Source organism: Orbicella franksi, chromosome 10 (genome assembly GCF_964199315.1).
Source record: "Orbicella franksi chromosome 10, jaOrbFran1.1, whole genome shotgun sequence".
Lineage (NCBI taxonomy): Eukaryota > Metazoa > Cnidaria > Anthozoa > Scleractinia > Merulinidae > Orbicella > Orbicella franksi.
Genome location: NC_138154.1, coordinates 3,128,128 through 3,151,780, shown reverse-complemented (window position 1 = coordinate 3,151,780; position 23,653 = coordinate 3,128,128). Strand labels below are relative to the sequence as shown.

Here is a 23,653-nt window from a genome sequence, read left to right as displayed (position 1 = left end):
AGCTGAAATTGATGATTCACAGGGTGTGTCTATTGACAATATGCCAAAGGATATCCCAATTTTGGTTCTAAATATTTTAATGAACTTGAGTTTTGATGCAGTCTTATAAGCTGACTGAAGTTCCTTTTTACAAATGTTAAATATTCCAAAAAGGAACTTTAGTCAGCTTATTAGTCTGCAGACGTAATTCCGACTGCAAGACTCTGTCAAAACTCAAGTTCAATGAGGCATTTAGGCATATTATCAATGGACTCATTCTGTTACGGTAATCATCAATTTCCCCTAGAGTTATAATTATTATTATTATTACAAAATTAGTTCATCCATTGCCATTTCAGCAAGTTCATCATCCAATGTAAATGTTAAATAATTGCCTTACTTAGTTTTAATTTCATATAGTTACTACTGTAAATCTGACCAAAGCCTTTTATTATGAATATTACAAGAACTGTATTTATTATATGGCTAGCTCCGTGAGCGGGCAAGATGAATCAAATCCTGCACTGTGATTGGCTACCCGAGCGGGCAAGATGCAGCTATCTCACCCACTCGGGACTACCCACCCTGTCCCCAAAGGCCACATAATAAATCCTTTATCGACCAAGCTTGTTCGGTCAAGATGGCTGAATATCGGCCTTCTTCTTTTTTTGCGAGTTTATGGACCCTGACTCCATCTCGGTCCATAAACATGCAAAAAAAGAACTTCGCCAATATCCAGCCATCTTGATCGAACAAGCTTGGTCAATAACCCATGCATCTCAGTTTGGACAAATACAGTATGTCATTGAAAAAACTTAGTCATTTCCAGAGGGCTTTAACTTAATTTGGTTTTTCATGATGTAATACATGGTCAATATCTCATTTCTCCCTAGGGATCAGTAGCTAGACTGTAAGCCATAAAACAATTTGCAAACACATCTGAACCAGTGTTGGGAGGTGTGGTGGCCTCATGGGTAGTGCGCTCATCCCCAGATCAAGCGGTCCGGGTTTGAGCTTGGCTGGGGACACTGTGTTGTGTTCTTGGGCACGACACTTAACTCTCACAGTGCCTCACTCCACCCGGGAGTATAAATGGGTACCAGCAAATTGTTGGGGAAACCTAACAAATTGCAGGGGAGTGACCTGTGATGGACTAGCATCCCGTCTAGGAGGAGTAGAAATACTCCTAACTGCTTCATGCTACAGAAACCGGGATAACCTCTGGCAGCTATGAGCCAGTCAACTCCAAGCCTTCACTTATGTAGACTACCTAGCTTTGACACCTAGGGAAAGTTTCTTCTTGTGGTCTGTGATCCATGCATTGACCTTGGACATGTCAAGATTCTTTAAAGCGTAGCGTTAAAATTGGAAAAAGTGATGGAAAAGTCTCCCCTCTTGATACTGAAACACACCTTTGTCCACCAACTTCTTCACTAGTTCATCTAAGTCTTTAACTGGAAATGTTGCAACATGTTTTCCTGAATGCTGTAGCCTCCTGCCTTTAGGCAAATCTTTGCTGACGTCATTGTTTACATTTTTCCTCATTAACATACGACTTTGCACATAGAAAGCATCTTGCTAGACATGATTTTACTAGAAAAGCTTGAAGAGCTCATGAAACTTAGTGGTCAAATTTTTGGCTTTTTGGGTGTAGTATTTGAGGAGAAATTGGCTTTCAAAAACATCAAAATTTCTGTGTGGCAAAAGCGCTAATGAGCTCATACATTTGTAAAATTTTGAGCTTTTAAGGTGGCTCTATATAGTTTTTTTGGCGTGCGAAGCATGGGTACGAATGGCGCGAGTGCGCGAGTATTTAAAAGAAAAGATAAAAACAAAAATAAACATGGCGGCGAGATCTTTATCGCGAGTCGCATTCCACTTACTGCTATTCTTTTTGTCCCGAACAAGTGTTCATCCAAAAAACACCCAGAAATTTGTTTAACCTAGCACTTCTTTCGTCTTCTCCTGACATGGTTAAACTGAGAAGCCAATTCGCAGCACTTATCGCGCCGACATCAGAGAGAGAAGACGGTCGTGATCGTACGTGAGGGAAGTCACAGAGTGGTCACAGTGTACTTCTTATGGTTGGAGGCTTCGCTTTGAGTTCCCTGGGTGAAACACCGAAAACAGCTGGAGTGTCTTCAAAGCCGCAACTGACACCAGAAACACGACCACCATTGCGTGACAAGAAGGGTCGGTTCTCACGAAAGAAACCCACTCAAAGTGAAAACATGGACGACAGGACTCGTGGGATAAAGGAGTGGAGGGCAAAGAGGAAATTAGAGTTTCAAGGAATAGTCAAAGATTGGTCCCCACCGAAGAAAAGAGAAACCCATTTAAGTCAGGCGTGGTTTAAATCTTGTTTTCGCTATACATGGCACCAAGCGATTCCCTAAAAGTTTTAACACAAGTGCTTTATCAAGGCTTTCTTTGCTCTAAGATAGTTCTCAATTTGAACTTTTGTGTTATACCACAGGTAGTTCATAGCAAATTGTCAACATAATTATACCTGAACATTTTGACATTTCATTTTAAAATTCCAACAAATTTTTTGTTACAGTTACAACCTAATAATTACCATTAAAACGTATGCTTTTAATTTTTATCAGAAACAAACAAAGAAGGAAAATTGCAGTCCACATGGAAGTAGAATTATGGACTTGGATGTATTGAGAAGTTCATTGAAATGTTGTCAGCACTGTAAAGCAGGTGAGAAGAACCATTTTTCTGCCCAAAGAAAAAGAAAAGTCAAAATGAATTCTTAGTTTTATGGCAAGTACACACAGCTCTAAGGCTATAAAATTAAGAGGTTTCCAAAAAAAATTATGAGATTGATTATACATGAATATCTTCAATACGTTACAAAACGTCTCATATGCAATCAGCCATAAAAAGCCTGGGGTTTGCCCTTAAATTTTTGGGCAAGTTCTGAAACCCTTACCCTCATAATTACCCTATAACAAGCATTACACAATTGTTTGTCTGTTGTTAGCAACAAAAATGTTTTTGGTAAATTTGGAACAAACAAGCAGTTGTAAATTTTCCACAGACCACAAATTGCATTCACTGTATTTCAAAATGTTGTTAGTTTTTGCAAAAATTTACTTGTGCTCATTTATTCAAATTAAAGGAGAAAACACTGCCAGAATAAAGTATCAGATCTTCCTGAGTATCAATATATTCACTTTATTTTCAGCCAATTTGTCATTGTGGAACATAACAGCAGAAAAAAATGTGGGTTAGCCTCAGTGTTCTCAGTTACCTGTGCAGTGTGTGGTACAGAGAATGTTGTCAAGACCTCCAGTGAACACAGGAGCGGTCAAAGAGGTTCACTCAGTCAGGATGTTAATTCAAGAGCTGTTCTTGGGTTTCTACATACAGGAATCGGTGAAACCCACCTGAATAATTTACTGTGTACATTAAATATTCCCTTTATGAATCCAGTAACTTTCAAGAGTAGAGAAAACGAAATTGGGCATGCAGTAGAGCAATTAACAAAGAAAAGTTGTAAAACTGCAATGTCAGAAGAAAGAAATGCTGCCATCAAAAAGGGTGTAAAAGCAGATGACCAGGGCTGCATCAATATCCCCTGCTCATATTACATGGGTTGGCAAAAACGGGGAAAGGGGCATAACTCGTCAACTGGTCATGCTGCAGTCATGGGTTTAACGTATGGGAAGGTTATGGATTATACTAGGAGAACAAAATCCTGCAGGGTTTGCACAAATGCTAAAAAAACTGGGAAACAAGCCAAGCAACACAATTCTCAACTCAATCATACAGCATCATCAAAAGCAATGGAGCCTATGGCAGCAGTCCATTTGTTTACTGAAAGCCTAAATTCTAATGTCAAACTATCTGTTTATTTCGGGAACGAAGACTCCACAACAGGTACACTACAAGGCTGTATAATTTAAGCCAATGTGGGAAATTTGTAAATTCTTCAACTCTCTCACAGAAAGTTATCAACTACTTGGTCAAATGTTTTACTTATAGCATGTCTCAAAATAAGGGAAATCCATCAGCCCTTCAAAAATCCTTAAAAAGCATTCTACCACATTCGTTTGGAGACCACAAAAATTGCAATGAATCATGGTGTGGTGCCAAGAAAGACCCTATTAACTATAAACACTCTGACTTACCCTATGGCAAAGATCTCTATGGCAACAACTGTTTCAAGTTCTGTTTAATCAACCACTCAATAGCGTACAGGGCAGTAAGACACGAGGATGAAACTCGATACTAGTCTAGTTGAACATTGATAGTAATCACGTGCATATTGTAACAACAACTTAAAGAAAGCTTTGGAGATAATTTTTGATGAATATTGTACTGACATAGTAGTTGCAAAGTTATCACCTGGGTCAAATTTGCAGAGAAATGAGGCCCTAAACAGTGTTATAGGCTCAAAAAATCCCAAAATTAGATACTATGGTGGAGGTGAAAGTAATGACTTCCAAGTGGCCTGTGGCATCTCGCAAGTAAACCTTGGATATCAGTACATTAGCCAAACACTTGAGTGCCTCAACATTGAACTTGGTATACACTGTATCAGCTACATTGAAAGGATGGATCACAAGGCTACCCAAGACAAACTAAGAAAAAACAGCATTAATTTCAAATGCCAAAGAGCTCAACTACATAAGCAAAAGTTAAATCTTGATGGTAAAAAAACAAGCTAAGGAAGGAAACACATGCCAAAGTGGAATAGGACTTAACCTGGATCCAAACAATTCTACCAAACTGATACAAGAATTCGACATCATCAATTTAAAAATTTCAAGTGAGGAGCTGAAAAACTTTGAAACATGCATTCCTGAATTAACGATCAGACTGTTTGGACTCCATATTTATTCTTCGAGCACATGTTTCTACAACCCCTATAGGGGGGTACAACAATTCGTGCAACGTCACATCCCGGTTACAAAACAATACAAAACGACTTATCTAGAATGTTCGGCTTGTCACGCAATGTCACGTCCGCTCTCTAGTACAAAACGGCTAGTCTAGAAAGTTCAGCTTTCAACATCCTCCACCTTGCAACTTGCGGTAGCCTGTTGCGACTTAATCAGTCCTTAAAGTAACTTAGTCAGTCCTTAAAGCGACTTAGTCAGTCCTTATAGTGACTTGGTCAGTCCTTATATCGACTTGGACGAACAATCTCTCTTCCTCTCCGAGTCCTCTGTGGAAGGGTGACTTCAGGTTCAGCTTCATCTTCATCCTCCATCATCTTGGCCTCACTGTCTAACATCGTACCATCTTGTTCAGTACTCTCTGGTGAGCTTGTAATGGGCGGGAGATTGTCAGATTCAGCACAGAGCTCCAATTTGTACAGTTTGCAAATTGGTCGGGTTAGCAGTCCCGACTTCACCTGGACAGTCGCAGCACGGCATCTTCCATCTCTGCCAAGAATGAGCTGCCGGACAACCCCCATCTTCCAATTTAGACGTTTCTCTCTGTCATCAGCTACAAGGACAACTTCTCCTTCTTTCAAAGGATTTGGCTGAGTCTTCCAAACTTCCCCTTGTGAACCCAGCACTTGATGCAAGTATTCTTTCTTCCATATGTCATTCATGGAGGACAGCCACTTTTTTCTCCGTTGAAATTCATCAGAGATGTTTAGTTCTCTTTCTTCTTCCTTGATGTCTTCTCGCGGTGGCAACAGGAACTTTTCAGGACACAAAGGGATAGGAACACCACCATCAGGATTGCTCGACTCCCACAAGTAAGTGATAGGCCGGCGGTTGATGACTTTCTCCACCTCAGTTAGAGCGGTTACAAATTCCTCCCAGGAAAGCACATCATGGCCCAACGAGCGACGTAGCAGGCCTTTAACAATGCCCACTAACCTCTCCCACGCTCCTCCCCACCAAGGTCCGCATTCCACCAAAAATTGCCACTTCATGTCAAGATTCTTCTCTTTAACCCACTTAGCTGCCGCCACAAAGTTTGATCCATGATCACTTATGCACAACTGTGGGACACCTCTTCTGTTCATAAATCTCTGCAGTGCCTGAGTCAATGCTTCTACAGACAACGACGTCACAAGTTGCAAATGAATGGCTCTAACTGACATGCAGGTAAATACTACGAACCAGACCTATTATCCTTCAGGTATAACGGTCCTCCTAGATCCATGCCAGTTGTTTCAAAGGGACGCTTGCAAGTTACACGACACCTAGGGAAAGGAGGTGTCTGTTCAGATGCAGGAGCCGCCAAGAACCTGCTACATTTCCTGCACTTCCGTATCACTGATGAGACTGATTTCTTAGAGTGCAGGATCCAAATCCCTTGGCGTCTCAGTTCCGAAATAACTGTTGCAGTACCAGCGTGTTGCATTTGTTCGTGAATATGAAGCACCAATTGGTTGCCAACACCACACTTCTTAACCAGCACTGGATGGAGTTCCTCAAAGGTTACCTCCACTTGTTGCAAACGACCCCCCATCCTGATTAATCCTCCTTCCAAGAACGGGTGTAAGGACCGCAGACTAGACTGGCGGTAAACTGGTCGGCTATTTTCCATTGACTCTAATTCCGTCCAGAAAAACTTCTTTTGCACTTGTTTCAGGATGACCATTTTGGCATATTGCAACTCTTCTGAGGTCAGCATATTTTGGGTGCTACTAGGAGACTTGCGCCAATGTAGCATCCAAGCTACACTTCTCAAAGTGCGAAGGTACTTGCTCGTTCGGGGTGGGTACACAATTTCCTCCACATATTTTGGTTCTTGATTGTCAGCTACAGCCATCATCAGCAATGCAGCATCTGTGTCATTCTTTGGGTGCTTCGGCCATTCTGCCTCAGGTCGTTTCAACCATTCCGGGCCACTCCACCAAATCTTGGAGTCAGACAACTGAGCTACCGTCATACCCTGAGTAGGTAAGTCCGCAGGGTTTTCATCTGTTGGAACCCACGACCACACTCCACCAACAGCAGTAATCTCTTCCACACGGTTAGTGACAAACACTCCACCCACACGCGGTCCCTGACTTATCCACGAGAGAGCAACACTGGAATCTGTCCAAAGGAATTCATCATCAATCTTAAAGACACCGCTGTACTCCAATCTCAGTGAATTGAGAAGTCGAGCTCCTAGTAAGGTACCAAGAAGTTCAAGGCGAGGTATCATGTCTCCGTTCGGTGGGGCAAGTCGACATTTCGAAGGAACAAGATTCACTGTTACGTCCCCATTTGTATCTGCAACACGAATGTAGGCTGCCGCAGCATAGGCTCTAGAGGAGGCGTCACAGAAAACGTGAAGTGACAGTTTTGTGTCCTTGCACTGAGAGGGTGTTATTCCCAACCATCGGTTTACTCTCAGATGGTTTCCTCCTGACAACCCTTTCAATACTTCTTCAACACGCCTTCGCAAATCCGGGTTAACTTCCTCATCCCATCCGAGCTTCTCTTTCCAACAGTCTTGGACAATAATCTTCAGTGGAGTGACAGTCGGGCTCACTAGCCCACATGGGTCGTAAATCATAGACAGACAGGACAACACTTCTCGCTTCGTAAGTTTCTCGGGTACCATATCTTCCAGATCAACAAGTGGAAGAAGTTCATCAGATTTTAAGTCCCAACTAACCCCAAGTACTTTGTGAAGTTGCTGCACTTGGCTGTCTGAAAACTCGTGGAGCAGATTTTGATCGTTGGACCAAAATTTCCGCAGGTTAAAGCCACCATCTTTAAAGATATGCACTGCTTCGTGCCAGAACTCCATTGCTTCCTCAGTGTTCTCCATTGAGTTCACTGGGTCATCCATGTAAAGGTTGCGAAGAAGCTGGGAAGCCATTTGTGATTCACTGATGAAACCCTCTAAATGCTGTTTCAGGACTACTTGCAGCAGAAATGGTGATGATTTAGCACCAAAGAAAACCTTTTTGTACCTGTACACCTCAATCTCCCCTTGTGGGTTGAGCCACAAGAAGCAACAAACATTTCGGTCTTCCTCACAAAGCGACAGCTGCAGAAATGCCTTTTCAAGATCACCTACAACACCGACTTTGCCAACTCTGAAACGGAGAAGTATGCCCCACAACAGCAGTGACAAGTTTGGTCCTTTCTCAAGGGCATCATTAAGAGAAAGGCCTCCTTCAGACTTAGCTGAGGCATCATTAATAGAAAAACTGGCGGGATTTTTCGATCCGAATAACGGTCAAAGGGGATATATAAACTCAAAACAGCATAATCTACTCCGACTGCTCACAGAACCATCAGTGGCAACTGACGAGATTCTCTTAGAATCGAAACTGCAGTCTTGCCTCAGCAATACTCTTGTTAAATGGCAGCAACCAAACTCACTGCTGACGGTCTTTTATCGACCAAGGAGATAGATCCTAACACCGAGGATACCAGAATGGACACTAATATGTCTTATGAAGAAGAGGACGCCCTCCTGTCAGAGGATCAAGATGAAGACGTTGGTGCTAGCAATGACAGTGTCCCAAACGCTCAAAGACTAGAGCGCAAGAAAGAAACAACGAACGAGCCAAAGAAGCCCGAGCAAACAAACAAAGAGCCTGTACACTCTCACAATACGAGCAACGACAGAGGCAGAAAGCGCCAAAGAGAAATCCTACCAAAGTCCGCCAAAACTACCGGCAGCTCCGATAGAAAAAGACCATGGCACGAAGAAGAGCTAAACTCCATCCAGGAGAAGATAGACAGCTCAAACAACTCTATCAGTCTGCTGAATTCTCACCTGGCGAAGGGCTCATGCCCCAAGACCTTGAGATACAATGCGCGGGCTAACATCACGCCCGACGAGGACTTTAAGAGAGACATTAACTCTATTAGAAAGAAAGCCGAACAGGCCCTTGTAGGGGCCCTAGTGAAATTTCACCACAGGCGCGTAGAAAGGCTTAAGAATAAGTACAGAAAGCTCGAACAAGCTAAGTCTCGCAGAAGTTTCCATGAAACCAACCAGTCTTCCCGCAAAACGCCGGCTAGAAATAGAATTGCGAATGAAGATAAGAAAGACAACGAGCTAGCCGAAGTGTTGAAAGCCAAGATCAGAGAGGTCGATTTATTGCTGGAACAAATGAGATCACAAGCAACGAATAAAAAAAGTGAATCTTATCCTGTTGTCTTATCTGACCCTTTAGAAATAAGGGAGGAAGGGGAAAGAAACAACACAGATAACAAAGCGGTTAAAAGCCGCAAAAGATTAGAGCGGAGAAGAATCAAACAGAAAAAACGCTTTCAAAACAACATTGAGTCACGCAAGCAACATATCAAAAACCTGTCAAATACGCAGCTGACAGACGAGCAAATTACCCTGCTATCCCGTGGTTTGAAATTCATTCCTGCTCCCGTGACAAGAGAAAACACTATCAGGCGCCAGCTACTCAATGACTTCAGTCATTTTGCCAGAAGAATGCGCCTTAAGTACATATTTCACGGTCACGACAAAGAACCTCATCCTTTCCACGTCAAGTCAGACTGGGACCCACCAGTCCAGCACTCAGTTGCTCTAGAAACTTTTCTAGAAGAAGTCAAATTTGACCTTGCTAATATCAAATTGAACAGGCCGAGAGACAACCTGTCACAGGGAGAGCGAAATGCTCTCAAAGAACTATCGCGTGACGAAAACATTGTACTAAAGAAAGCCGATAAGGGTACCACAACCGTCATAATGAACAGAACAGATAAACTTAACGAGGGTCAAGTCCAACTTGATGATATACACAACTACCGGCCCCTAGACAAACCTATGGTTGACACCACGGCCAAAAAAGTTCACTGATTGATTCGATCACTACTACAAGAAGGCCACATAGACGAAATGACGGCCAAATGGCTCTCCCTAACGCCCGACCCTCCACGAATACCAGTGTTTTACACACTTACAAAGATTCACAAACCGACACCTGTTGGTAGACCAATTATATCAGGGTGTGACGGCCCTACAGAAAGGATCTCAGCTTTTGTTGACCACCTTATTCAGCCAATAGCACAAAAGCAAACCTCGTATCTTAAAGATACAACAGACTTTCTTAACTTCATCGAAAAGACTAAACTGCCTAAAAACACCATTCTTGTCTCTATGGACGTCACCAGTCTCTACACGAACATACCACAGGAGGAGGGTATTACCACTGTATGCGAAGCATACGAAGAATTTTACCAGGAGAACCCTCCAATTCCTAGCAGGTACCTAAGAGAAATGCTAAGTCTGATTCTACAAGAAAACTCGTTCCAATTCAATGGAAAAGATTACCTCCAAACTCATGGAACAGCCATGGGAACGAAAATGGCCGTAGCTTTTGCTAACATATTTATGGCCAAAATAGAAAAAGAAATACTCAGACAAAGCTACACAAAACCCATTTTTTGGAAAAGATACATCGATGACATCATATCCATGTGGAACACAAGTAGAGATAAAATAGAAGACTTCCTTCTAAAGGCAAACAGTTTTCACCCAACGATAAAATTCACGGCTGAAATCTCAGAAACTGAAACTACATTCTTGGACACGAAAGTGTACAAAGGTGACAGATTCAATAAGGAATCTATTCTTGACGTGCGAACTCATTTCAAACCTACAGAGACCTTTCAATACACGAATTTCTATTCGTGTCACCCACCAGGCGTCACGAAAGGCTTTATCAAAGGAGAAGCGTTAAGGCTTCTGAGAACAAATTCCTCTCAACTTATTTTTGAGGAAAACATGAGTAATTTCAAAACACGCCTGCAGAATAGAGGTTACCCAGCTAGAATTGTAGAAAAACACCTTTCAGAGATTAAGTTCTCTGATAGAAAAATGTCACTAGCACAGAAAGACAAAACCGCACAAAAGAAAATACTGCCCTTTGTCACACAATACCACCCGGCGTTGCCTAACCTAAAAGACACACTACTGGGGAAATGGCACCTTATAGATAATCACCCGCTACTGAGAAAAATCTTTAAGGAGCCCCCCATCATCTCGTATCGCAAGGGAAAGTCCCTCAAAGACATCCTAGTTAAAGCTAAACTATGAAGGCTTTATTACTTATTCATCCGCGAACGGCAGGAGTCGTGCAGGCTTGTCAACACTTTTATCACGCATAGGACCGAGGAATGCAGGCTTCTGGTAACAGCTCAATATGACCCTCTTCGAGGAGTGTTTTTAACTGAATGTCATATGCTTTGTACTCTTCAGGCGTCAACTTTCTCACCATGCGATGAAGCCTTGTTTCACAAAGGGCCTTGTTAAGTGCTAAATGCTTTCGAGCTTGAGGTTTCCAAGGCCACGACACAACATACTTCCCAGATTCGTTGCATTGGATAGCATTCTTTACCTCCAGCTCAAGGTCTCGTTCCAACACTTCCTCCTGTGCAACACCAAGGTGGTCCAAAGTCCAAAAGTTCTGCAGTTGTTCATGAACAGAGGCCCGAAATGCATGGATATGAGCTCTGGCAGCCACACCCGCAAATGGAATGGATCCACTTCCACCATGAAGGACCCACCCAAAAATTGTCGGTGTTCTTTTGAGACCATTCCTCAATTTAATTGTCATACCTTGGACAATGGTGTCATAGCAATCTTCTCCAAACACAATACCAATACTATCTGTACCAGGGCCAGCGAGATCAGCAAGGACTGGATAACCAACAACAACCTTTTGAAGGGCTCGATAGTACTCAGGCTCCACCCTCTCAAAGACACCAGACAACTCATCCACCACTACAGCTTGGAAGGTAAAGGTATTTGGAAGGTTTATTCTTCTTGCAGTCACCTCAACAACATCGAATTCGCCTTCCAGCACATCTCCAAGTGTCTCAATCTGCAAATGACGTTTTCCAACAACTCTCTTTGGTATATTTGCAGCCAAAGATGATGACATCATTGTAAAAGTGGCCCCAGTGTCACACAATGCTCTTACAGCCACAGCCCCAATAACAACACACAGTTCTCATCATCACGCCAGCAGTTTTGATGTCAGCATTCTTAGCGGAAGACATTACAGCAGCTGTTGGAGGTTGAGATAACGGTGGCAAATGACTCTGGTTAGCTGGTGTATAAGGAGGGGCAGCAGGATTCCAACTTGGGTGGCTTGGTGGGTTACCCGTACTTGGAGTGGGGTTTTGAACTTCTGGAATTTTCACTCCGCCAGTCTTGCATAGCTGAGGGATATGGGATCCTCGTCCACACGGGCATGGTTTTCGAAACCTGCATGCAGTCATCCGGTGTCCACTTCGAGCACAATGAAAGCAAGCCCTTATTTCCTTCACTTTCTTAAAGTGATCATCAACTGACATAGGTACAGAGCACTGTTTAGGACTATGTGGACCCTTGCAGAAGGTACAGGTTACAGATTTAGCCATTAAACCAGATGCAGTTGGCAACAAAGGTTGTTCCTTTTCAATAGACTGGTGGTGTTTAGATGGCTGTTCTATCTCAACAGTCTGGTCAGCATGCTCTCGAATTTCCAGTTCCTGTTCCAAAAATTTCAACAGCTTTGAGAATGTTACATCCTCCTTTGATAAGCCAAGCTCACTTCAGCTGATCAATTTGTTTCGTCTTCATTTCGATCGGTGTTGGCGACAAACGAATGCAAACAACACTCGAGGCTAGCGATTAAACACGTCGCGGGTCACCATGTTTGGACTCCATATTTATTCTTCGAGCACATGTTTCTACAACCCCTATAGGGGGGTACAACAGTTCGCAAACATCACATCCCGGTTACAAAACAATACAAAACGACTTATCTAGAATGTTTGGCTTGTCATGCAATGTCACATCCGCTCTCTAGTACAAAACGGCTAGTCTAGAAAGTTTAGCTTTCAACACAGACCAGTGGTGGAGAAATTTCTCTATGACAAAAACACTGTTTACAATTTCATCATTTACGATATTGAAACAAACATGTCTAGAAAAACCGCAGAAATATGCCAACTTTCAGGAGTTGATCAATCAGGTTTGCACTGTTTCAACGACTACATATTACCTTTGAGGGATGTAGATATTTGTGCTACAAGGGTAAATGGTTTAAGTGTCGGAATAGTCAGAGGCATCAGGACCCTGTTCAAAGACAATCAACCAGTCGAAACTGTGTCACTTGGAAAGTCACTCGCAAATTTTCTAACCTACTTGGAGAAAACTGTCAGGCATATGAAAAGCGATAATAATATTTATACTGTTTTAATCGGGCACAACTCTCAGGTTTTCGATAATCCAACTCTTCGTCAAGGTGGACATCAACTTTGTGAAAAACTTTCCTGTCTTAACGGTTTCTTTTCTGACACTCTCCCTGTGATGAAGAACTTGGTCAAACGTAAACATCCCTCTCTGGTCTTACTGGATGGTTCCACAGTTAAATTAAATCAACAATCCATTTATCAGACACTTTTCCACAAACCTTTCCCCGCACATGATTCAATGGAGGATGTTAGAGCTTTAAGAAGAAAAGTCTTTGAGTTGCGTTTGAACATTTCAGAGGACATGTTGACAGAGAACATGTCAACAACACAGTACGCAGAAAACGACATGAAATACCTTGATCGTCGCCATGAACTCCTGCAGACGTTCCAAGGAACTCTTTACCATCCAACAAACGCAGAATTCCCCGTCAAGCAACAGATTGCTGAAAAAATAGCCAGAAGTGGCATTTCATATCGAGTCCTTAAGAATGTTTTCAAGAAGTTCGGGGCAAAAGGGCTTGTTGGCGTATTGTCTCTACCTCCATCTTCAGCAACTAGCTAGGCCCCGCAAGTGACAAAAACAACCTGTATTCTTGCCAAGATCGTTGAGCATTTCAAAGCAGCGGAGGAAACCACAAGTTAAAACGCATTTCCATAAGGTCTAGATAGCAGCAGACACAAAGATTTTAAGGAAAACGACCAATTTTTTAAGTTTAAAAGACATGTTCTGACAACTTCTGTCATCTTCAGTTGAATGAATGAGTACAAAGCAAGTTGAATAATACGTAGGCAAAAATGCTAATTAAGACAAATAGTAACAACACAACGTGAAAAGGTGTAAATTAAAAGAATGATGTCGGCAAAACCTCCCGACATTTTTCCACACACATACGTGAGCACTTAGCCGTTGATAGGCCTCTCACATCTTCAAACATCTTCAGAATTCTGAACGTTGTCGCTCATTGTGTTCAATAGACTGCTTTCATTTTAGATCATGCCACTAACAGCTTTCAACTCAAGATAAAGGAGGCTATCCATATTCAAAAAGAACTACCTTGCCTCAATCAGCAATTACACCGTGTAAATCAAAATTATCCTTTTAATTTACACCTTTTCACGTTCTGTTGTTACTATTTGTCTTAATTAGCATTTTTGCCTACTTATTATTCAACTTGCTTTGTAATCATTCATTCAACTGAAGATGACAGAAGTGCTGTCGAAACATGTCTTTTAAACTTAAAAAATTGGTTGTTTTCCTTAAAAGCATTTCCATGAGTATTACAACACTTAGGTATACTTTTTGCCGCAGTGGGGAAAAATAAGCTTCTACTTCTGCACTAATTTTCAATGAGCACATGCGAAGAAAGCAAAACATGAGCATGCGCAGTACCGTAACTTGAAGAATTTCTATTTTGATGACATCATGAAAAACAAGGGTCTTTGAGTGATCTAAAATGCATATTAAATGCATTCGAGACGGTGAATTTTTTGAAAATTAGCACATGGATAGGATTTTTTTTTCTCGCTGTTGAGTGTGGTATAAATGACATTGCAAAAGGCCCTCTTGAAGGCCCTCTAGACACTTGAACACTGCGAGTTTTGCACGACTTGAACACTGCGAGTTTTTGCGTTACATTATAATTCATTGTGTCATACATGTAGTATGTTCAGCTTTCTTGTGCGAGCCTGCAATGCTTGTGGTTACAGTTGGCTGCCATGTTTTGTAAGGACAGAGATTTGGTGATTAAAGCCTAGTATTTCTGCAGGCAATCGTCTTTTCTCATTTACAACAATTTAATCACCAATCTCGATGGAGAAAGTACTCCGTCCGGAGCGCCTGGAAACAGACCCTAGCAGTGGCGAAGCTTCGAAAGAATGGCTTCATTGGAAACGAACCTTCGATAACTTTTTGGCTGTCCTACCACAAAGAGACCTCGACAAGCTCTCGGTACTGGCGAATTATGTTTCTCCCTCAATCTTTCAACACATCGGGGAGTGCACTGACTATGAGGCAGCCGTAGAAATATTACAAGCTCTTTTTGTGAAACCTCGGAATGAAATCTTTGCCCGCCATATCCTTGCCACGAGGTGCCAGCAACCTCACGAAACGTTGGATGAATTCCTCCAAGCTCTGAAAACACTTACCAGGGATTGCAACTTCCAAAGTGTCACTGCTTCTAAATATTGCGAAGAAAGCATCCGTGACGCTTTTATCACTGGTTTACGGTCACCTTCAATCTGCCAGAGGTTACTGGAGAATAATACGCTAGATTTGAAGGCCATATTTGATCAAGCTCGTTCTCTGGAATTGGCTATGCGTAATTCCGGGTCCTACTCTGGTCCTCCTTCATCTGTCAATGCAGCCATTCCACCCACCACTACGGTGCATCAGGAACAGATAGATCCCAGCACGCTAGCTGCGGTAGGATCAAATGGCTCACCTCAAGCGACTACCTGTTTCTTCTGTGGAAACAGCAACCATCCTCGTTCAAAATGTCCTGCCCGTGATGCAGTTTGCTCTAATTGTCAGAAGAAGGGCCATTTTGCAAAAGTTTGCCGTGGAAAGAAGATGAGCAAGAATAAAGTTTCAGCTGCAGCCTGGTCTCCTACACTTGCCACAGTTGGTGCCCCTGAATCCCTTTCAAAGTCTTCAGGAACTGTAATCATCCAAGGACTGGAGGTCAAAGCCCTCTTTGATAGTGGTACCACTGAAAGCTTTATTCATCCAAGGTTGGTCGAGAGGGTAGCTCTTACCGTTCATCCTTCATCTGGTACAGTATCCATGGCTACATCAGCATCTCATACAGTTAGTATCACCGGTACCTGTGTCGCTGATCTCTCCTACCAAGGACGTAAATATGCAGATTACAAACTGTCCGTCTTGCCTGGACTTTGTGCTGACCTAATCCTTGGTCTTGATTTCCAATCCCAGCATTCAAGCGTCACTTCCCATTACGGGGGCTCTGAACCACCTTTGCCCATCTGTGGTTTTAGTAAACTGAATATAGACCCACCTGAGCCATTTGCGAATCTGACTGCAGACTGCCATCCAATTGCCTCAAAGTCTCGAAGATACAGCCACGAGGATTCCGCTTTTATTGACGAGGAAGTGAAAAGATTACTCAAAGAAGGCATCGTTGAACCAAACCTTTCACCATGGCGGGCACAAGTCGTAGTGACTAAAGACGAGAATCACAGGAAGAGGCTAGTGATCGACTACTCACAAATTAACAGGTTCACACTTCTAGATGCTTTCCCATTGCCCAGAATAAGCGACATGGTCAACAAGATGGCCCAGTACAGAGTATTTAGCACAATCGACCTACGTAGTGCGTACCACCAAGTACCGCTTAAGAAGGAAGACAAGCCTTACACAGCCTTTGAAGCTCAAGGAAATCTCTATCAGTTCACTCGCCTGCCTTTTGGGGTCACCAATGGAGTAGCCTGTTTTCAGAGAGAGATGATGAAGTTTGTAGATGAGAATGATCTTGAGGCCAGCTTTCCTTACCTTGACAACGTTACTATTTGCGGCAAGGACCAAGAGGACCATGACACTAACATGGAACATTTTCTTGAAGCTGCCAAACGCAAGAACCTCTGTTATAACACTGAAAAGTGTATCTTCTCAACCCGGCGTCTCCCCGTCTTCAGATACATCATCAAGGAGGGTACCATACGGCCGGATCCTGATCGTCTACAGCCCCTGTGTGAACTCCCCGTTCCACATGACTCAAAGTCCATGAGCAGGTGTCTCGGGTTATTCTCCTATTATTCACAATGGATCCCAAGGTTCTCGGATCGAATCAAGCCAATTGCCTCTTGCAGGTCGTTCCCTCTGCCTCCGCCAGCTGTTGAAGCATTTGAAAGTCTCAAGAAGACGATAGAAGAAGCTGTTGTCACCACTATTGATGAGACCATTCCCTTTGAAGTCGAAACTGATGCGTCTGAAGTAGCGCTAGCAGCCACTCTCAACCAGAATGGAAAACCTGTCGCCTTCTTCTCGCGAACTCTTCAAGGCAGTGAACTGAAGCATGCATCCATAGAGAAGGAAGCCCAGGCCATAATAGAAGCGGTGAGGCATTGGAGACACTTCCTTACTGGAAGACACTTCATCCTGAAAACTGACCAGAAATCGGTGTCCTACATGTTTGACAAGCAGCACAGCGGAAAGATAAAGAACGAGAAGTTCCTGCGTTGGAGACTCAAACTCTCCTGCTTCAGTTTTGATATCGTCTATCGCCCCGGCAGAGATAATGTCCCAGCTGACACACTGTCCAGGACTACGTGTGCCATGGCCACTGAAGATTCCCTCTTTAAGCTTCACGAAGCACTCTGCCATCCAGGCATCACCAGGCTAAACCACTTTGTGCAAACCAAGAACTTACCTTATTCCCTCGATGAGATTAAGAAGATGACAAGCCGGTGCCCTATTTGTTGTGAATGTAAACCTCAGTACCATCGCCCAGAGAAGGTTCCCCTTATCAAAGCCACTCAGCCATTTGAGAGGATCAACATCGACTTTAAAGGCCCTCTTCCGACAAATAACGGAAACAAGTACTTCCTTATGGTTGTTGATGAGTATTCCCGGTTGCCATTTGTTTTTCCATGTCCAGATGTATCCACGAACACAGTCATTAAGTGCCTTACATCGCTGTTCTCACTTGTTGGAATGCCAGCACATGTCCATTCAGACCGCGGAGCTTCATTCAAGAGCAGAGAGTTACGGGAATTCCTGTCTTCAAAAGGAGTGGCTTCAAGCCGAACTACCAGTTACAATCCAGCAGGAAATGGGCAAGCAGAGAGATGCAATGGTGTGATATGGAAAGCAGTTACTATGAGTTTGAAATCCAAGAACCTACCATTCAAGAACTGGCAGGATGTCCTCCCCGATGTGCTACACTCTGTTCGTTCTCTTTTGTGTACTGCCACCAATGAAACTCCACATGAGCGATTCTTTGGTTTCTCACGCCGATCGTCAGCTGGCGCCTCCATTCCCACCTGGCTAGCTACACCTGGCCCAGTGTACATTAAACGCCAGGTACGCACAAGTAAGATGGACCCTTTGGTCGATGAAGTGGAACTACTCCAGGCAAACCCTCACTATGCGCATGTGCGCTATCCTGACGGTAGGGAGACGACAGTGGCCACAAAGCACCTTGCACCCAAGGGCCACATGGAAGTTGTCGCGGCCCAGCCAGCACCAGAATGTATTCCAGAGGAAGCAGAGAACTTGCCCCTTGACACACATGTGAGTGTTACGCCTGATGCAGAACCATCGTCTGTGCCCGAACCTGAACTTGAACTTACACCAGTACTGAATTCAGAACCTGTACGTCGCTCCCAACGAGTTCGTCGTCCTGTAGTTAGACTTAATCTTTAAAGGACAGGGTGAATGTGGTGTAAATGACATTGCAAAAGGCCCTCTTGAAGGCCCTCTAGACACTTGAACACTGCGAGTTTTGCGTGACTTGAACACTGCGAGTTTTTGTGTTACATTATAATTCATTGTGTCATGCATGTAGTATGTTCAGCTTTCTTGTGCGAGCCTTCAATGCTTGTGGTTACAGTTGGCCGCCATGTTTTGTAAGGACAGAGATTTGGTGACTAAAGCCTAGTATTTCTGCAGGCAATCGTCTTTTCTCATTTACAACATTGAGAAAAAATCAACAAATTTTATACACACATTAAGGTTACAGTATACCTTCGGGTCAGTAATTTTCTTCAAATTTGGATTTTTGGGTCAAAATAGTGGTCGAAGAATAATCTCTAATTTCTGAAAAAAAATTTTGAAAAAGGCTAAATATTGGCGGAGAAATGGCGTTTTATCTTTTCACCGGAAGTAAAAGTTTACCTCTTGATTGACAGCCCTATGGCGCGTATGCAATCAACCGAGACGATTTTCGCGGGAATATACCTATATCAATGTCACGAATTGACTACTCAGTTGATCAGCATTGTTGTTCTGACTACCCAGCATTTTTGGTATTAGGCGTGTCTCTATCAAGTTATAAGTAAACATAGACCACGTTTAAACCATGGACCAGTTCGAAAAAGCGAAAACAGCGAAGAACGAATGAAAATACATCAATGAGTGAAGAAGCGAAAGTTCGCCACGCGGATGAAGCTATAGTTATCGTATAAGGTGGGCAAATATTCGTGGTAAGAGAAAAGAAAGGTTCTGTAAAAATTTCGGAACTTCATAGCAATAACAGGGATGCTGACAGAGACTCTTCTGATGAGTCCGATATCGTCGAATCATCGGACTCATTGAGACCATTTGAAATATTATCCATGCACAGTTGCCCACACACAGTTGCTCTCCGCGCTTTCTTTTGTTTGTTTCCTTCGCTCAGCCACTCTAGCGTTCGTATCCTTTTTAGTCTTCCCCATTTTGCCAGACCAGCTTCAAGAAAAACCGAGCTACAGAAAAATTCTCTCTCTGCCTTCGGTTCCTTGAGCGCATTGCGAAACACAAGAGTTTTTTAGAGATTCGCACGTAAAATTTCACCAGGAGGTTAACGGTAGTAAACTTTCCCTGCACTGATTGGCTTAGTTATCTGAGAACCCAGTTGAAGGCGTTTGTGGGCGGAGTTTGTTTGCGAAGCAGATAATTTTTCTTAGCGCTGTTTTCTCAAATAAATTTTTCCATTTGAAGCAGACACTTTAAAGAGTTATAACTCAAAGGGAATTTGTTCAATTGCTCTTAAATTTGGACAGTGGCTAGTTTAACATATAAACTACAAAAGCGTGTCTGGGAATTGTTAATTTCGAAATACTTTTTCTTCCAGAGCGATTTTTGTACGATCACTCCACATTTTTTTAATCCTATTTCGAAAATGTTCTGTAACTTTTTACTGCAATTGAATATGCCAAAACGCAGACACGTTTTTTAAGCGCTTTGGGCCCTGAAACCGAGGAAAAAATTAAATTGGCGAAAAACGAAATTTGCTTTGACTTGTAGCTTTCGAAAGGTGATTCGGGCGCTCGCATTTAGTGGTCGTGAAAAATTCGACAATTCATTTTCTTTCAAAATTCTTGGTATGGTTTGATAGCCAGCTCCATAAGCTTTAATTTGATATAGGGGTTTAGGTATCTACAGCTTAAACTGCACGCGTTACATCGCTTGCGCGCGAGATACCCCTGAAGGTATACTGTAACCTTAATCCAATACACGTCAAAAACGAAAATTGCGAATTCCTCCAAAAATTATGTGCAGATTTTCTTGTAGCTTTGTCAGTCAAAACTCCTTGTATGTTTACTCTGTTTCTCCCAAAACAAAGAAAATTCACCGTGTCGAAACCTAGAAACACCATCTAGAAGTCAGGTAGGTTAAAAAAACAAGCCAAGCATTTCTATCGGTTGTTGCCATAGCAACAACATTTAGGTTCTGAAAGTGTCTTCCATACGTAGTCTAAGGCTGTAGGTTTTTTATTATTGACCTTCTACCGAGTGCTATGTTGTACACATTTGCCAAGGGAGAAATTACTTATGCATAGGTAATATCCAAAGCTTTGTGAAATACTATATACAGCCACCTTAAACTTGCATTGCACAAAAAGTATTCAATACATCGCGCTCAAATTTCTTGGGACAGTTAATCGTGCTGTGCCCTTTCAATATTCTTTGTAGCTCCATCAGAAACTGTATTGCTTATGGTAATGAGGCAAATATTGTAAACAAAGATTCTCCTATATACCAAAAGACTGTTTGTGCAGGTTTCTCAGCCCTTGCGATTCTTGTCATTGCATTTTCTGTAACATTGTCACCCAGATTGTTTATTCCCTGCTTAATGTGATTATTGCTGTGCTCAACTTCTATATCAAATGGGATGTTCATTCCTGAGCAACCATGATTATTGACTGATCTGTTCCAGGTGAAAACTTCTGCCTCTCTTTCACTTAGAGCACCATTTACTAACAGTTACTGGTAAAAGCTCTCAAGAGCATATTTGGTGCTGTGAGGATCATCAGACTTGCAAAGCAGCATAAGGTACTTGTACTGTCTGATGATCCTCCCCTATCACCCTCTTTAACTGCAACTAAGAAGTTTAAAAAGAAAAGCCCTTCAGCTAGTAGTGCTGTGTTGCAATAAACAAATCGTCACCATCCTTACAGGGTAAAACTTGCGCTGGTGTGGGGGTGGAATCACAGTTGCCAGAGACATCTACTGGAGGATCATGACTGAGTTCATGTCTCTTTCTACTCTTTCCATAGTATTTGAAAGACTTTGAACACCCAGGGAATCTACAAGGGAAATGCCCATCTGGGTTTAACTCTATTTCATTGACTATTTCCTGTCTCTCCTGAGCAGAAATCATGGAAGTAATGGAGTTTCTTAAAGTTATCCCAAGTTACTACTTCTGCTGGGATAGGCAAATTTTTGGGTTGCTCAGTTTTATTGCCCATCCCAAGAACCTCAAAAGCTGCTGCTACAACTTGAGCAGTAACCTCAAGAATCAAGAAGTCTCTGTCTGGTCGATAGGCAGTGTGGGGATCCTCTCTTACATTTTGCCGGTTGATGATATTCCAATCAGAATACATGGTGCACTCATCATCAGAGGAACCCCCAGAGTAAAAGCTTCTGAATAAAAGCTATTAAAGAGAGAAGAAAGGACAAAAAATAATATGAGTATTAAGTTTTTTGACAATAGGCTAGTGAATGAAATTGAAAATAAAATTGTATTCTTATCCATGCATGTACAATCTGACTCAAGCCTGAGGGGAGTTATGGTGGGAATTTGTGTCAGGAAACACTGTCTGTCTACAATTTACATGTACTTTTCCTTTCTTCACATTCCTTTAATACATGTGCAGATTGAAACAGTAGGGGGATGAGGCAGAGGGATGCAGGGAAGAGGGTGTGTGGCTCTCGGCATCAAATTTGCTTCCTAAAAAGAAGCTTACGATTCCCTCTCTTTAACTCCAGGTATAATAAAGCAGACAGCTCTAATTACATTGACAAATTCCCATAATTTTGAACTGGCTCTCTACAACCTCTTCATTTAAACATTCTGTTAAGTGGCAAAAGTCAAGTCTAACCTCAAGGATCTTAACACCAGTGTGCCAGTCTCCAAGTTGCATTGTGAACCCTTCCAAGCGATCGTCCGACGTGTATCCATTCGACACAGAATGGATACTGTTGACAGCCCTCTCAACAAATAACTGGTCACCAACACAAAGTTGGTTAACAAACTTCTTGTCATTAACACTTGCAAATGGGACGTAGGACTGAAATTTCTTTAGGATGTCAATCATGACCTCCGTGACATTTTCATTTTTGAATAGTACACCCATGGGCAACGGAAAAAATTGTCAAAAAAATGTATTAAGTCCCAAGGGATAGTCCCAAAAAAATTGGGTGAGGATGTGTGGCCTGCTTCAGGAAACCCTTACTCTATTAATTTTATGACCAAAATCTGGGATTTTCCCTACCCTATTTATGACCTGACCAAAAATTTGATACCCTATTTAAGACCTGACCCTTTTTCAGGCTAGGCCTGCTTTATGATTAGTTACCTAGTTCAGACTGATGTTAAAGGCATTGTGATGGGCTTTTGTTGATGGTCTTATTGATAATGATGAAAAAGTAGCTTCTCCCAAAAAAAAAACATATCCAATTCAAGACGAGTGCAGAATAAAAATCCATACCCTATTTATGGCCAAAATGGCCGAAATCAATACCATATTTATGACTAAAACAGCTGAGAAACCAAACCCTTTGGAGCCGCACATACATACATCGCCCATAAAAGAGAGTAACACCCCCCTCCCGGCCTGGTACCATGACAAATTATATTGTACTGAAAAATGAACTATAATCCCAGTTTTATTTTCTGTACCTTAAAATGTGCTAGTTCGACTGCTTCAAAGTATAGTTACAGACTCGGATTTCTTAGCTATTTCTTGCCCATATTTATGGGGTATGTGTCTAATACACACATCCTTGAATATTGCAAAACAGTCTAAATGTTCAACAAGCATTCTAGCAATCAGTACAATATAGTTCTGCCGCTGTTGCTGCTGGTCCTGTACCGAGAGTAGAACTGTGATGTTTGAAATTGCAAGGGCATTCCTTGGAGAATTATCAAGCTTGCTTCTTGAAATTCTGTTCTTTACAATTTTATGGTTTACCCAATGGAAGTCAGTTTTGGTCATCTTTACTCATATGCCTTCTTTCCAGTTTACCATCAATGTCTGCAAAAATAATGGCAAATCCAGAATTTAAATTGACTTTGGCTTGATCTAGTTCCTTCGTGGCACTCTCATTTTGTTTTGTACAAATTTCAGTACAAATGTGTGCCACATCAGCATATTTTTCAGCCAGGTGAGCAACTTGTGCTTCCTTTTCTGTGACAACTTGATAAACTTCTGACACAGTTTTCTGCATATCTAAAACAGCTTGATCGTGCTTTTCTCCTAGAGTGTCCATTTTTTTCACGAACCCTAGCACTGGAACATGTCACTTTAATCTTTGCAAGCCTATCCAATGTTGCCTAATGAAAAAGGAAAATAATTGATCAGGGAAAATGCTACAATGATGAC

At 42.2% G+C, this 23,653-nt stretch overlaps 3 protein-coding genes and 1 pseudogene across 3 annotated transcripts; 2 read left to right on the top strand and 2 right to left on the bottom strand.

Moving 5' to 3' along the window:
• The first annotated feature begins 3,126 nt into the window (after window positions 1–3,126).
• LOC145501183 (uncharacterized) lies at window positions 3,127–4,734 on the top strand (annotated as a pseudogene).
• A 376-nt stretch (window positions 4,735–5,110) lies between these two features.
• Window positions 5,111–6,055, bottom strand: LOC145501429 (uncharacterized). The gene has a single exon (XM_081480908.1). The coding sequence runs from the start codon at window positions 6,053–6,055 to the stop codon at window positions 5,111–5,113; it is 945 nt and encodes a 314-aa protein (XP_081337034.1).
• Window positions 6,056–6,066: 11 nt separating this feature from the next.
• On the bottom strand, window positions 6,067–7,773 carry LOC145501428 (uncharacterized). The gene has a single exon (XM_081480907.1). The coding sequence runs from the start codon at window positions 7,771–7,773 to the stop codon at window positions 6,067–6,069; it is 1,707 nt and encodes a 568-aa protein (XP_081337033.1).
• A 1,260-nt stretch (window positions 7,774–9,033) lies between these two features.
• Window positions 9,034–11,022, top strand: LOC145501028 (uncharacterized). Its single transcript, XM_081480593.1, has one exon. It carries the CDS (start codon window positions 9,766–9,768, stop codon window positions 10,963–10,965), a length of 1,200 nt encoding a protein of 399 aa, XP_081336719.1. The 5' UTR covers window positions 9,034–9,765; the 3' UTR covers window positions 10,966–11,022.
• The last annotated feature ends 12,631 nt before the right edge of the window (window positions 11,023–23,653 follow it).